This window comes from Xiphophorus hellerii, chromosome 9, assembly GCF_003331165.1.
Source record: "Xiphophorus hellerii strain 12219 chromosome 9, Xiphophorus_hellerii-4.1, whole genome shotgun sequence".
Classification (NCBI taxonomy): domain Eukaryota; kingdom Metazoa; phylum Chordata; class Actinopteri; order Cyprinodontiformes; family Poeciliidae; genus Xiphophorus; species Xiphophorus hellerii.
This window is the reverse complement of record NC_045680.1, coordinates 7,612,903-7,629,284: the sequence shown is the minus strand read 5'-3', so window position 1 is coordinate 7,629,284 and position 16,382 is coordinate 7,612,903. Positions and strand designations below refer to the sequence as shown.

Sequence of the window (16,382 nt, the reverse complement as noted above, 5' to 3'; positions counted from 1 at the left end):
GGAATAGTGGGGACAATCATCCTGCAACTGAGTCAAACAGATCTCAGGACATGTCAGACTCACTTTAACAAGAAACAGTGACTGATGGATACGGCATACCCATCACACTCTGCCTCACTCTCTCTGTCCCTGGACTTCTCCACCTCTTTTTAGAGAACTTTGTTACTATAATAGTAAAAGAGGAAAAAAAATCAAAGAAAGATGTGTGGCGCAAGTCACAGCGTCTCCAACCAAACAAAACTCCCAAGCTCAGAGATGCTTACTCAGACAGCAGGGCTGAATCCATCTTTCTGACAGAATCATTTCCAAAAGCCCCAACCCCCAACGGGCTCCTGGATGCGCTTCAGAGCTGTGCCGGCTGGGAGGCGTGTGTCAATGTGCGCGAATGCAGAATTTAAAGTGTGGAGCAAACAGGTTTCAACTTTATTCTTTCTTCCCTATATAAACACTATTTACTGCTTTAATCGTACACTTCCGTTCTTCCATCAAACCTAGAAAGGTCACAACATCTTTGATTTGGACATGCTAAAACACATATCAGTCATTTTTATATATATAAACAGAAATCCATCATAAATTGCGTCTTTGGGCGATGAAACTTTATGCTTGTGTGTAACTTTATGCTTGTGCTTCTGTTGTATTGACAGACAACAGAGAGCTGATTTAAAGGTCAACACCCCTGCAGCAAATGAATTGAATTAACTCAAGATTATGGCTACAGCCATAGCCTTGAGTTATGAGAACAGCCTGCAGGCATGTCAGGCTAATGGATATGCCCTCCTACTACATAAACATACTTGTGATTAAATTCTCATGACATATTTCCACAAAGTGTACCTGCTCATCCATCTCTCGATCAGTCTGAACTCTGTTATGGGCTGCATTGTTAATGCAACTTTAACACCTTCATAACTTTTTTAATACATATTTTAACATTTTCAGTCAAACATTCATTTCATATGCAGCTTGCAGATAATGTTGGTTTTGTGCAAATACCATTTACATAAGTGAGACACATGGCATCTGAGAAAGGCAAACATTTTTCTGTCAAATGTCTGACAAAATATGACTTTATCCCGATAAAAAGATTCAACAAATTGCAGACCTCATGCAGAAAAAATCTTGCAAGTGAGTAAATGAGTCAAAGGAAAGGAAATACAGAATTAAAACATTGTGAAAAATCTAATGTAAATAAAAAGCTACAATTTTCAGTCAATGAGTTCCATCAGATGAAAGGTTTTAGTACTTTTATCTGCAACAAATCAGAGCTTGCTAAACACATTTTCTAATTTTTTTCATATTTCTATTTTTCTATTTCTATATGTTGTAGTGATGTGGCATTTTTTGGTGCCTTGTGCCAAAACACACACCCACAAAATGTATTGTGTTGTGTACAATCTCCTCCACAATCTTCAGTGCTTTAATAAAACATTGTTCTAAGATATGAATAAAAGTGAATATCAAAGAGCTACCATATCTTTGCTTCTCCAAAATATCAAAAGGTAGGTGTGAGAAAACGTCCACATTTCTGAACCAGCCCATAATGTTTAATCAAGTTCAGATAAAATTCCTTCGGGAGAAGCCAACAAAAGAGCTGCCGCTGTTTGAAGAAGCTTTTAAAAAACTCCACTTATTAGATGAGCTTAATTTAACGTTATGTTAGCAGACACTCAGGTGATCTTACCTGTAAATTGGATCCTGCATTACAATCAACTTGCTCTCATCCCAGGTCCACTCTTTCTTCTGTAAGCAAACCAGAAGCTTTATTTAGACCTAATTCTAAAACCGTTCCACATTTTATCACAGTACAACCACAAATGTGAATGTATTTAGGAGGGACAACATAAGGTAGCACATTCTTGTAAAATGAAATTTTTAAGTGATACGTGATAGTGTCATTTTTACCCTTTTCATTCACCTCCTGGCTTCTTTCTGAATAATAATATATTTGGTTGGGCTGTCAGAGTAGATGGAAGGTCATGTGCTTGTGTGTTTGAAGTTGTGATACATTTCATTTTTCATTTTATCATTGTTCTTTGGTTTCACAAGTATGCAATGCTTACAAAATAAAGTAAATTTTACTTGGTAAATATAATGTGACAAAATGTGAAAAAATAAATATAAGGGTACCATGAGCCTCAGGGACAAATGCAAAGACACACCCCTAATTACATGCAATAGAAGAAACCAGTGTAAATAAAAATATATATTCAAGAAGAGTTGATGGGTGCTTTTCATTAATATTTTTTGTTTGTGCATTTGATTAAATCTACCTTTCAGTTTAAGGTCACAATCAAAATGTCAACCCACAGGGACACAGGAATTATTCATATTGATTTCTGTCTGCATACAGGGCTTTGTTGACTTGAGTCATTCAATAGCTCTCATCCACAACCTGTCAGTGCTCCTGCCATCCTCTGAGATGTAAATAGCTCACTGGCTGGAATGTGACATTTCAGATTTTAGAAGACAAGGGAGCAGGTTATGGCAAATCATCTATTAATGACCATCATTTTTTTTTTCTTTTTCACATTTTGCTTTTAATGATGTTTTTTGAATACCTAAGTATTACAATTATTTAATGTAATTTTTATGATTTTTCCAAACACTGTAAACTTTGTGTGCTGTGCTGAAAGCATTTGTTCCAACTCATTAGATAACAATAAGCACCAGTTACTCTGCAAGTGATGAAACCACTCCTGTTTCCTTTAGGTTTATTGTCATCTCTGAACTCCTTCAGCTCCTTTCATTTCTGTTCTTTCACTTGTTTCAACAAAGAACTTAAAGAAAATATTAATCATTCAAACCACAATAAAAAGGATGCAGGAAGTGCTGTTCCTCAAAAACAGCAGCACAGCTGATAGTAACCATGGACGAGACCTCGTGCACAAATCCAGCAACGTTTTCCAACTTCAGTGTACAGTACGTGTTTTTTCAGTTCTCTTTAATTGGGGGAGAAATTCTGAGGCGCATATTTTGTTAGTGATGTCTTTATTTCCATTTGTCAGAATACTGAACAAGATCAATATTAGAGATTGAAGTTTTGGCCCCTTCCTTTAGACAGAAACAGTGTAAATTTACACAAATCGCTACACAACCTGGTTCAGATATACTTCCTCAGCTCTACCCACTAATTTGTCGGATTGAATAAAGAATAAGTCCTTAATTCATCAGGACATCTGCCCCGTTTGTTTCTGTCTCTGTATGTGCTAAAGTTTCACATAAATTTGGAATAAATAGTGCATGATTTAATACTTAAATGGGTTATACACATTTTTCAAACTTTTTAAATGTCTAAGCATGGGGTGTGCTTGAAGTTATGTTTTTGTAATAAACATCAGAAGAGATAGACAAGCTGCAGAGTCCTACTCAGGTTGCCGGTGGATTAAAAATATGAAATTAATTTTACTCACTTGTTTTCTATGCTCTCTCTTGTTATGGACAAGTTGTATCCTTGCTATTTACCCATTTATGCCCCATGCTTGACTGATTAGATGCCTGCAAGTATTAATTGTCAGACACATGCAGACATCTAATCAGCCCAAATCATTTTTTCTTTATTTTGTTGTAATCAAATTTGCATAAATAATTTGCATAATTAATTAAATTAGACAGAACAAATTTCTAAATTATACATACTCTTAATAACTACTACTCATTTTGAAGTTATAATCACAAGGATTATATTCTAACTGAAGGGTTCAAGAGAAAAAAATCTCCTTGCAGATAAATAAAATGTTTATGCATACTGTATATACTGTAGATATATATACAGGGTAGGGTTAGGGTAAAGACAAGAAGTGGTCTTTATACAGAAGTGGTGTTGCTGAAGTTCTGAATTTTTGGAAGTTGAAAGGCCACCACTTCATGTTAATAGAATCTAACAAAAAACAGAGCAACATTCACAGCTCTGATCCACACAGATGTTAACTTAATTATTAGTTCTTGCTTTAAACTTACAAAAACAAAACAAAAGAGAGAGAAGAAAATAAAATTACTCACTTTTTTCTTTTTTCTCAAGGTAACCTTGACTCCGTCTGTTGACACAACGATGTGAACTTTCTTCTTCTTAATGTTTTTCACCTTGAACTCATACTGCAAAAACAAACAGATGGGTGGAAGATAGTCAGGTTGGTTCAGCTAAATAATGACAAAATGAGCAAGCAAATGAACAGAGTCCATGTTAGGCCAGGAAACTTTGTATAGCAACAAGGCAATTAAAAATGATTGCCATGATACAAACATAAAACAAACAAATACAGCATTAAATTGCAGCAACATAATAAAGAAAAGTTGGAATACAGAGTGAAATGAATGTTTCAGTTGATATTAATCAAAGGCAACTCAAAAAAGTTGTAACTTTTGTATTAATATAATTATATATCAGGGATGTAACTAAAAATATCAGAAAATCTAAACACGTAGCTAACCAATGCCAAATTATTATTTGGCTACATAATAAATTTATGTTTGCATTCTTCATTGATGATATTTGAATTCAATCAACCCATTTCATAAATACAGAAGAAAGGTGTCTATTTTTTTCTTTCAGTCCATCAACCCTAGCTACTAATCTTCATTCAGACTGTTTTGTGCTTTCACTTGGGTGTACTACATATTGATGTTATTATTGGTTTTCTCTTTCTCTTCCAAGAAAAAAAACATACTGTTCCTATAAAAGCAGCACTACACAATGCTTTATTGTGTAATGCTGGTTTGTCTTAATAATAACTGCTGCTCAGAGAACAGTTTCAGTTTTAAATATGTGCCACATTTAAACAAGGAAAATAAAAATAAACAAAAGAAAATTGTACAGCATGTTCAGTTTTTACGACAAATTGATATTTTGTTGCAAACTGTCAGTGATTTTATGTCTGCGAATATATTCAGGATTATGGATGTGATAAGTGGGTACAAATAACTCAGTGCCTTGTTAGCGTTGCTTAAGAAGGAGCACAAGAAGCTTGAACATCACAGTGAAGCAGGCCAATCAACTCCTTGCTGTGTTTGCTGGAAAAGTCCTGACTGCTACAGTTATAAGAATCAAGGTGTGTTTGTATGCAGCTCTGCCTGGATGTTTCTACCATTTGCAGAACTGAAAAGAACAGAAGGAAAATATTCTATTTTCAGGTTCTTGTACCTGCTCAGGATATAAGGTGCTTATTTATGGGAGGCAGTAACATTTTCACAGTTCTCATGTGGTTTTACAGCATTAAAATTGTAAAATCATATAAAAACAACAATTGATATTTACTGGTAATGTATGTAAATTACTCCCAGGTCTTTGTGCTGCACTCTAGCTAGCTGCGTTGCACAGACTGCATGGAAACAACACTGTGTGCTAAAAGATGGTTGCAACTTTGGTGTAAAAAATAAATAGAAAAAACATTTTAAATACCGCACATGCCAAGCTGATGTGTTTACGCTCTGGAAATTATGTCCATACTGCTGTCCTTTGTTTCTAGTTAGGTCTGCCTGATATTTTTGAACTTAAAAGATGATCTCTTGCCTACAAAGTCTCAGTAAGATGTACTGATTGATGGAGTCTGAAGAACTACTTCTACCTAGCATACATACCACCCAATTAAAGTAACAGGGTTTTCTTTAGATGCTTGTCTTAGAATATTTAAGATGGTTTCATGTCTGTCTGGAATTTTCTTCAGTAATGTGAAGAAATACAGCACTATGCACTCATTTTCTGTAATATCTTGTCAGTATGAAAGATTTGTCACAGCAATTTCTGATTCTCAAATTGTAATCTACAAAGGTGTTCATATGACTGATACATTGTTTAATGAACAGTGTGGCATATGCTGCAGTGATGATTGTGCTGCATAAACATGTTTTAAATGCCTGGTAGACTGCATGAATGACCTCCACTGAAATGATTACAGAAGCAATTTAAAAAATATATCACACAACATTTGACTGGTTAAGTGTGTACAACAGAGAGCACTTATGTCTAATAAGCCGTCTATTCCTCACTGAACAGGCAATATCACTGAATCCATACCGACCATAGCACATTCTCCCTGGTGCCTTCAACTTCCACCGCAATAACACAGCAGAGATGTGATTTGTATTGCAACTGCTGCACTTGGGGAAAGCGCAAATATTAATTTCACAACAACAGGGGTTCATTCCAATGGGGTTTGCCCCTCAAAAGTAGCACCTGAGTAACAGACAGGGTGCTCAGAATTTTTAATGAGCCATGAAGATGGATTGCAACACAGTCCAGATCCATATCTATAGCATGGCTCATAGATGGGGAGCTTTTGCTGCCTAAATGCTGCTGATGATGAAAACATAAGGAAAAAATGGGCTGCTGAGCCTTACAGAAACGAGATTTGCTAAAAGGTGCAAAACCTTGAAGGCCCATAAATGCCCTGCAATGAAAGAATATCAACGTTCGTGTAAACAAACGGAAATTAATTAAAGGAATAACCTCATCCATCAAGCTAACAAGTCAACAGCTGCAGTTCCTGTCCTTGGACCACGTATTGTAATTGTGGATTCTTAAGAGTCTATTTCCTGTTTCCATAAAATTTATCATTTTGGAAGCCTCAGTGATCATCCCATGTCCCAATGGGGTCTGTTGGTAACCGCTCCAACTTGCAGTTCTGTTTATTACCACAACTCATTGAGAGAAGTAAAGGTTTATGACTCCGAGGACAAATTCACCTGGGCATGAAGACACAAGCAAGAAAGCAAGTAGACAACTGAGATCATTTAACAAGGCAGAATGAATAGTATCTATTTCTGTTTCTCCATCTGTTTAGTTTTTATTGTAATATTTCATTAAAGTAATCAAAACATTTTTAAGGACTTGTGTCATAAAGATACTCAAATCTCATGTGTAAGGTGTTTAAATTGAATGTTATTGTCTGAAAACTTTGAATTACACTCCATGCCAATATATTTTCGATCCTGTTTGGCCTGTTTGAACCCTGATATATCAGAGATTTTGATTCATGTTCAAACCACAATAAGCCTAGGCTGCCTCCAGTGGGTGTATATCATTTATAGATACACTTTTCCTTAACTTCAATTCCAGTCTTCTAGCAACCAACGTTTAGATCTAGTTCTGATCAAACACATTTAAACCAATGGATATCTCAGCACAGATCTCTGTCGAACTTGGAGCAGAGATGTATTTAAAAGTTGCACCACAGTAGTTGTAGTCTCTCAGTAACTGGAGTAATTTTCTACAAGTGGAGACACTTGCAGAAAATTATGAGCATAATATTGAATATTCCTTTTAACCCAAGTTATAAAAAATGGTATGAAATGTCCGAAGGAAGATGATAGCCTTTTACATTGGATATTACAGATACAATGGGACCAAATCTCAAAAGGTATTATATGGTGAAGGGGTCAAAATGCCTAATACCAATTAAGGTCTATTTGAAGAGTTTAGCAGTTTAAAGTAGCTTATGGTGAATTGAAGCACAACAAATATCTTGTTAAAAATAAATACTTTAGACTTACTGAATTATTTGGAGGACTGCTTTTGTTTTGTTTTTTCACTACTCTGCTAATTATTTATATTTGCAATCTTCAACTTTTATGTATGTCTTTTTGTGCTATCTTATATGTTCCAGTCCTGCAAAAATTCGCAAAGTTCTGTGCCACTCAAAAAGATGCAGGAATGATCTTCACACCCTGGTTACAAACCACAAAAAAATAAAAAATCAGGTCACACATTCATTGCAGCTGAGCGATTGCTTCGTGTGACTCTTGAGCACCACAAGAATAATCATGGAATTTGCATCCCATTTCCTGGATTAAATCATTCCACCTACACGTCTACTTCTATTCCTTATTCTTCAAGCAAAAAAAAAAGAGAAAAAAAGGAAAAAAGACAAGAAAACACATTTTTCATCTTGAATTAACCATTTAACTGATGTAGTTCAACAATATTCCTCCTGAGTACAGTGAAGACTGTAACTTCAGACCTCATAAATACAATAAAACAATAAAATAAAATTGACTGTTTGAACAGTCAGTTTGTTCAAAACTGGTGCATTTTAAGCACCAAGGTTTTTCCCCGACTAATCATGAGCACACATCTATCTCAATGACATCGTCTCTAGAGGGAGGGAATGGGAAAAAGAGAAGCTGTAAACAGAAAGAGGAGAATATGATGAAAGGAGACAAAGGAAGACAGAGAGAATGCCGAGGAGGAATAGTTGGTAGTTATACGGTAGTTGGAATATGAAGCTTAATTAAAAGCTCAGATCATTAAGTTCACAATTATGCCAATTCAAAGTCTTAAAAGTGTATACTGTTGCATTGCTGCTCAATGAGATGAAAACCACAAGCTTTTAACCTCTACAGAGAATCCTCTACTCAAAATGTAGAGCATATAGAATATTTCACAGAAAGAGTTTAGGGAAACTTGTTGGAGACTTTTTTCAGCTCTAAAGCTACATAACATAACTGAAGGGTGGGTCATTTTGTTCGATTAGTTTGTATTGCTTGAGGAAATTGTTTCCATGCAGCAACAACACACCTTTTTTTAATTGTACTTTTTATGTAGATTAATGCTACATGTCTAATGATATGAACAGAATTCGATTTAAAGCTTCATAAATCCCAACTTAAATTGTTATATTTCAATTTCATTTAAATTTATATCAGGCTGATATTGGAATTTGGTCAAAATACACCACAAAAAGTTTGTCTTTATAAACTAAGCCCAGCTCTTTTTTTTCATCATATTGGCAAATTACAATAACTTCATGAATGTCATGAACCATTTCAGGGCAACTGAAAGCTTCCAAACAGACAACAAAAAATAGCTACTGAAAGATAAGGGCAGAGGGTTATTAAATTTTCCTACCCAGGGAAAAACTTCAAGTGGCATGAAGAAGCAAAAACCACACAGCAGTCGAAGCAGTTAGTGTACAAATTGGGCCACTAGTACAATAATAAAGCTTTCTGTCTCTATTTTTCACCTCAGGAAGAAACTGAAGGACTCCTGGACAGAGAAGTGGCACATTTTTAAACTCTTTTACCCCTGCTTCACTACAACCTATAAAGAGATGCTTTCTTGTTTTGCTGTTGTTTTCGGCTATTTCTAGGTTCCTCAGTTTATCTTTCATGTTCAAAACAAGTCTATTCCTATGACAAAAAGTTATAATACTGGCTGTGTGTGCTATGTGTTTATCAGGATGCTGACATTCAGAAGCATTTTCAACGATCACTTTACATCTGCAGAGAAGAAAAACACATTTAGAGTCACAAAATATACATTTCACTGATCTTTTCAGCACTACTGCTATAGTCACCTTAGATTTGAAATCTTGGTCATATCTATCTAATTTCTTTATTTCTGCTGCACAAAATCAGACCATGCAACAATACAACTTTGACTATTGCAACAATAATAATTTAACTCAATATTTTTTCTATTTACTGTTACCATTATGTACATAAATTGCAATATGTACAGTTACAATGTTCTTCTGATTGGTCACATTACACAACTTTTATCAGGCCACAGAATAAACCTATAATGTTTATTCAAATAAATCACACACAATCAAAGCAACATTCTGGGTATTTTTTTTAAATACACAGATTCAATATTGGAGCCCAACTTGGATACTTACAATCGTGTTATTAAAATTTACTGCTCCACTACTCTTCTTTTTTGTTAACCCGATATTTAGTCAACATTTTCTTATGAAATCAGATTCTTCTTACTGCAAGGGGAAAAAGTCAATGGACTGAAATCAGTGACAGGATATTCTTACAAAGGCCATTGCTGTATAGTCCCTCAACAGTAAAGAACTGCCTCTGTATCTGTTGATTAAATCCATTTTCCAGGATATACAAAAGAAGCTCATATATCTTTTTCGCCATCTCATGTATCTCTTTTTCTTGCCAAAGAGAAACTTTCAACATTTTCTCTTAATTTTATATGGTCAACTTGGACTCATGCTTGTCTTTTCATCACCCATCTTGAGCTTTCATTTTAAATGCTGCACATTCCGGTGAATCCTTGTTAATTTGCCCTGCCTGACCACTCAGTCATTCTTAACGCTTGTTCCCTGGCCCATATATACAGATACAAATATGATGGAGTGGCTGGCTCCTCTTGTCACATTCTCACTTGATCATACAGTTTCTATTTTCTCTCTTGCTCCTTACACACTTCTCACCTCCTCTTATCTTTTCTTTACACATCTCCTCTTCCCTCCCCTCTTCCTATTTCCTCCACAGGCCGCTGGCTGATTCAATCTCAGGCAAGGTTGTTTATAAAAGGCATTTCATTTTCCAAAACCATTTGTGTTCAAGATGCTATAGGATCCATCCAATTTCATCAATCTTAGTAATGGAGTTATGTCATGGAATCAAAAGCAAAATTTTCTCCTAAATGTATAGAGTGGTTTTGTCAAACATGACTGCGCACACATTAATGTAATAATCGCATATGAATTTACAATCTAACAACAAAGGTAATGATGTAAAACATTATAAGTTACAACTATTTTAACTACACTACAGCAATGCAAAACATTTTCTTCCAAATATTGGCACAGATAAAATAACATGCTTTTACATTTTTTTACACCAAGCCAAGAGCTACTGTAGTTGTTTTTCTTTTAAAATTATGTGAAATAAGCCACAAAACCCATCTTAAACATGTGATAAAAATTTGGCGGTACTCAGAAATAACTTATAAAAAGTAGCAAAATTTAAGTCCAACGAAATCAAGTCTTCACTCAGCCAAAGAAAGCTATAAACTTCAAAACTAAAACAATTATTTATCTGCATATGACAAAAATCCTGTGCTTAAACAGAACACATTTGAGACACAGGTAAGGCATTAAGTGAATACATATTCACTCAGTAGAGGTTTTTATTGTTTTGATATTGAACACAACCTTTGAGGAGTGTCAAATTCTTTTTAGGAATCATGTAGCAAAGTAAAATAAATATCATATTTATTATTATCAGATGTGGGCATTAAGAGCAGTTAGAGTCCATTCAATGGTCCAAATACAATGTCAACATCCAAAGAATGAATTCCCTTGAGGTAAGGGTTAATATACATATGGCCAATTATTGCTTCCAATCAATCGCTTACATTGAAGTAATGAACACACTGATACTGTGAGGACCATTGGAATTCAATATATTGCTCAGCTCTTTATCAGGAACTTCGAAAAAAAAGGATTGGTAAAAATTACAAAGATAAAAATTTATTTTCATGCCCTCAGCACTTTAAGACAAAGAGTCATAAGAATAAAAAAAATGTAATAAAAAAACAAAAAACTTGCATAGCCATGAAAAGAAGTCCAGCAGTTGTCTGTTGAAAAAGTTCCACACATTTACTTGAAAACAGATGCCCAGCCTGAATCAACAAATGAATGAAACCATACACACACCGACATGCAGCTGATTTCTCCAGTTTTGGGAAACTTTCGATCCTGCAAAATATAAGAAAAGATCTAGTGAAAGAAAGAAAATGCACCTTTTATTGCTTCAGGGGCATGATGCAAAGAACTACACGGATTTGCTGCTGTAAGCTCCTCTAAGCTTGTTCAGTCAGTTCTGAGTTTGGCATATTGTAGCTGCCATTTGTTGTGTTGTTCGGCATCAGCATGTGTTCACCAAAACTATGCACAGTTGGCAAAGAAGATTTCTGAGATCCTGCTTCAAAAAAAAAAGAAAAAAAATTCAGACTTGATAAATTATAATACTATGTAGACATGTTCACCCCATAACTTCCAGGGAGAAAAAAAAGGTTTTCTGGTGACTTCTGAGGTTTTAAACCCATTTTTCTAATACTGTGCTACCTTCCCTTTAGGTTTCTTGTCTCCAAGCCTTTCACTTGATGTGTGATGGAGCTCTGTTCTTCTTCTGGATCTGTGTCCATGTTGGATGGATTCATACAGAGACATACAAACCTCTAAAGTGACATAAACTCATTACGACTTCTAAAGACTAATGTGTCTCTTTTTCGCTTTTACTCAGGTCATTCTTGTCTACAAATTAGACCAATTCTAGACTATAGATTCTCTGATGAATCCGTTTCTACTTCTTGAATGATTTATTTTTCAAAGACAAATGGGGACTGCTAATATGTCCTATTTGTCAAAAAGATTACAGTTTGTCTTCATACTTAAAGATTTCATTTCATCAACACAACTAAGACAAAACACAATCAGAGTGGATAACTTGTAATCTTTTTTGAAGCTGCTTTGACATTATGAAATTATACATCCCTATTAATTTTAAAAATGTCAAGAAAATCACTTCAAACCTTACAAACCTAATATTTCTCCAGATCAGCGATACATTACCAATGCATTTCTTGATATTGGGAATAAGATAAGTAAGCCAAGTAATGAACTTGTAATTCTAATGATAACTGTCCACAAGTTATCTTGCCTCTGATTTCCAACTTATTTTTATACATAAACCTTTCAGAATTTTTGCAAACATTCAAATTTTGCCATAAGGACAACTAATTTTGAAAAATGCACTTCCAAGTAACACAAATAAATGCAGGTTAAACAGATTAGGATGTAAATTAGATAAATTGATAAATTAGATGTCCATTTATGTTAAAAATAACACCACTTTGTTGAATATGCCAGGGAGAATAAGGGCAGCTCTGAAGGCAAAAGGGATTCCAACCTGGTGTACCTATTAAAGAGGCCAGTGAGGATTATGTACATCTATACTCAGAATAGCTGAATATTGTTTTTGAACACAAGCCTTCTTACAATATCAGAAAAAATGGATGAAAGCTGCCCATTGCCCCGAAACTGTCAAAAAACAGTATGACTTGAATGGCTCCTGTCTTTTAGACCTTAGGTTATACAAAATAGGACTTGTTTATGCCACAGAATGGACAGCCGCCCTGACATGCACTGAAGATAATGAATGGCTGACTTACACACTGTGTGGCATGAGAAGGTAACTGTCTGATCCTGTCTCAAGATCTTCTAGTGCCTGTGCTATTTCTGTCAATAAACGTAAAATCTTAAGCAACTGTCTTTATTGCAGAGTCTTTGAACTTTAAAGGAAGATGAACCCTGCCAAAGGCAAGGCTTTGAATCCAAAAACTTCAGAAATCTACAGAGACTGCTTGGGACCATAGATGATGTTGAAAAACTTCAAAAAGAGAAAGAAGATCTTAATTTTTTTTTTATGCACAAGTGGCAGCTAGTATATTCAGCCAAAAACACATCCCTTTAAAATGCTAACAGGTAATGACAACAAAACAGATAAAAAGACAGTGAATAACAGTCTGCAAATTCTGAGTATAGACGAGGATGCATGAATATAGACTTCCTCCATCAAGACTCTCCTACCTCCATCCATCCATCCATCCATCCATTTTCTGTTCACCCTTGTCCCTAATGGGGTCGGGAGGGTTGCTGGTGCCTATCTCCAGCTACGTTCCGGGCGAGAGGCGGGGTACACCCTGGATAGGTCGCCAGTCCAACACAGAGACATACAGGACAAACAACCATGCACACACACACTCACACCTAGGGAGAATTTAGAGAAACCAATTGACCTGACAGTCATGTTTTTGGACTGTGGGAGGAAGCCGGAGTACCCGGAGAGAACCCACGCATGCACAGGGAGAACATGCAAACTCCATGCAGAAAGACCCCGCCGGGAATCGAACCCAGGACCTTCTTGCTGCAAGGCAACAGTGCTACCAACTGCGCCACTGTGCAGCCCGACTCTCCTACCTATCTTTTCCTTTTATGATTACATGTTGTTACAATCTGTTACAAAGTCAACTGTGACTTTATATTTTTTTTAGTTTCCGAGACACAGAAACAAAATATGAGCAAATCCTAGTCAGCAGGTCAAACCTAAAAGAAAAAATGAAAATCTTAATAATAACCTTTATTTAACCAGATAAAACCCATGTTGAGATCTATTTTGTTCAATATTTCATGAAAAAAGTTTGCGACACAAGTTCAACAAAAGCAGAGTTACTGTAACTGTTGAACCAATGATCATCTGGTCCTCTGGTCCTCAGGGAGCACTATTGGCACTTGAGGAAGTCATGGATGGATGCTGCATCAACACCAAGTTTTCTATCCTCATTGTTGTTCATTTCAAATTACTGCACAGCTCTACACATTTTAACATAAAGCTCCTCCAAAACTTAGCCATAAGCCTCCCCTAATCAAACCTCCAGAGAATGATGCCTAAAGCAAAAACAAAACACACACAGTTTTTTAGCTTTGCAACAACTCTTGCATTGCAGCACTATTCTCATTAAAACAGAAAATGCATGTAAAGAAACACAATTACAAACATGATGCAAAATAAAGCAAGAGTGCAGACAACTAATTACGAAGAGGAGCCTCTGCTGACAGTCTTGGCTAGAATTAAATCACAGCGTGTTGAGAGTTCGTTCTGACTGACTGTCATAATACAAACTGATAGATGACAGAGAAAAGGATTATATGTCCTCACAGCTTTAATTGGCAGTTTAATTAACTCAACCACAGAATATATGGCGGACAGTAATGACAAACATCTTGCTAGTGCACATCAATTTAACCACACCACGAGTCACAGGAGGGTATCGTTACAAGAATTAATATTAATTAATGATGTTGTTTGAAACCTGTACAGAATGTCATTTAACATTGCTATAACTCTGCTAAAATAGTTTTAAAAAGGGAATTGGATGTTAAGAAGAAAAATCTCAACATAAAAGCAAAATGTAAAAGGATGAAGAATTTACAAACTGAAACAGAATGTTAGAAGTAATTTACTTAGCTATGATTAGTTTTTAAGTGCACATTTCTATCATTATGTCACCTTAATAACAATCTTTGCTTCCTTATTAAACAGTTTTTAAAAATAATTGTCCTTACCTGGACAGCATAGAAATAGATGGTTATGAATAGGCTTGAATTGGGCAATTTATTCTGCCCAATTCAAAATGGAAGTAAAGAAAATATAACTTGTGTTGGAATCATTTCAAAAAGTTGCATTTTCTTAAAAACTGCTCTGCTTTGTTTAAACCACTTACATAATTCATGTTGTATAAATTTCTTTAAAACGATACATTTAAATTTACAAGTTAGACACTTTATCAAATGAATACATTCATCAAATGATTAAGGAAGCTGTTTATTTCAGTTCTGTTTTATTAGATACATCATAAGATTTTATATATGTATATTTTCATTTAAAATAAAATACAAATTCAAATAAAAATTTAAATAGCATATATTTAAATTTTATACCAATATTAAACAAACAAGCTTCAACAAGAGCAGTAACTTCCAAGCTTCAAGATAACTTTTGTTATGAAACAGTGCCCTCCATTCATCCATCCACCTAAAAAAAACATTTATCTTTGAATGTCATGGTGTACACAGAGTAAAAAATTAAACATGCAAATTAAAGAATTATATGAACTTTAATATTTTAAATTTTGGGATTTAGAATTTCTGAGTAATTTCTGTCTAATTGCTGAGTACACATTTCTAAAAGTACTGACCTTATTCACTATCTCTAGAATTGCTATAGATTCAAATTATTCCACTGCTGATGGCACTTAGTGTTGTTATTATTATTATTATAGTGGAATAAAATAAAGGCTATTTTAAATTAGGTTCCCTTGCATTTTAACGTCTTAAGTGTTCGCTTTGCCATTTTGCCTTTTCATTCATTCGCCATTACTGCTAAATCCATCTCACAAGTCAGTGCAGCTGAAATGAGCCAATACAGCTTGATGCTTCCACCAGCGGAGTCCTATGGCCCAAATGAGATGCTTCTGCATGCACGGCATCATTTCAGTGAAATGTTCTCATCTTCCCAGATGCGAATAAATGACAAAGACACTATTAAGGGTCTGAACACATCCAGGTCTCCTGTTCCTGCCAATGTGCGGTGAGATTTACTTGAACAAAGCACACTCTGTATTCATAAATGTGTTGTCAGTCTGGCACAGGACTGAACCTGTACTATATAGCTGGACCAGACACTTAATGAGTTGCACTTATATTAAATATTCATTTGTAATGAAAACAAAAAAGTTGTGTGTCAGTTTAAAAGCACTGCTTAACAAGCAAATAACTTTGATACTTATTTAACTTTACTTTTTTAACAAGTAATAATTAAAATTTGAAAAAACAAAGATAAGGAATTTCAAGATATATTTTCAAGTTTCCAAATTGCCTTAGCACAAAAGATTGGTATGTAGTACAACTATGAACAATTTGCAATCCACTTTAAAATAAATCACTCTTTCTGTGCAAATATTTCTTTATCTCCATACATAACTGTATCTCTTCAGAAAACAATACAGAAGTACATAAAATGAATAACTACACATATTTATCTATCAAAGTATTTCAATGCCAGGACAAAAGAAAGTGATT

At 35.0% G+C, this 16,382-nt stretch overlaps 1 protein-coding gene across 4 annotated transcripts in view; it reads right to left on the bottom strand.

Annotated features, from left to right (window-relative positions):
• LOC116725481 (carboxyl-terminal PDZ ligand of neuronal nitric oxide synthase protein-like) overlaps nucleotides 1-16,382 on the bottom strand; it is a 196,779-nt gene that overhangs the window by 129,768 nt on the left and 50,629 nt on the right. For 3 of the 4 annotated variants that reach the window (XM_032571557.1, XM_032571558.1, XM_032571559.1), the window contains exons 3-4: nucleotides 4,003-4,095; nucleotides 1,685-1,743 (exon numbers count right to left, since the gene is read on the bottom strand). In XM_032571557.1, the coding sequence (XP_032427448.1) occupies nucleotides 1,685-1,743; nucleotides 4,003-4,095 (152 nt within the window). Of the gene's footprint in view, nucleotides 1-1,684; nucleotides 1,744-3,998; nucleotides 4,101-16,382 lie in introns of those variants that run through there. The other variant, XM_032571560.1, reaches the window with a different exon arrangement.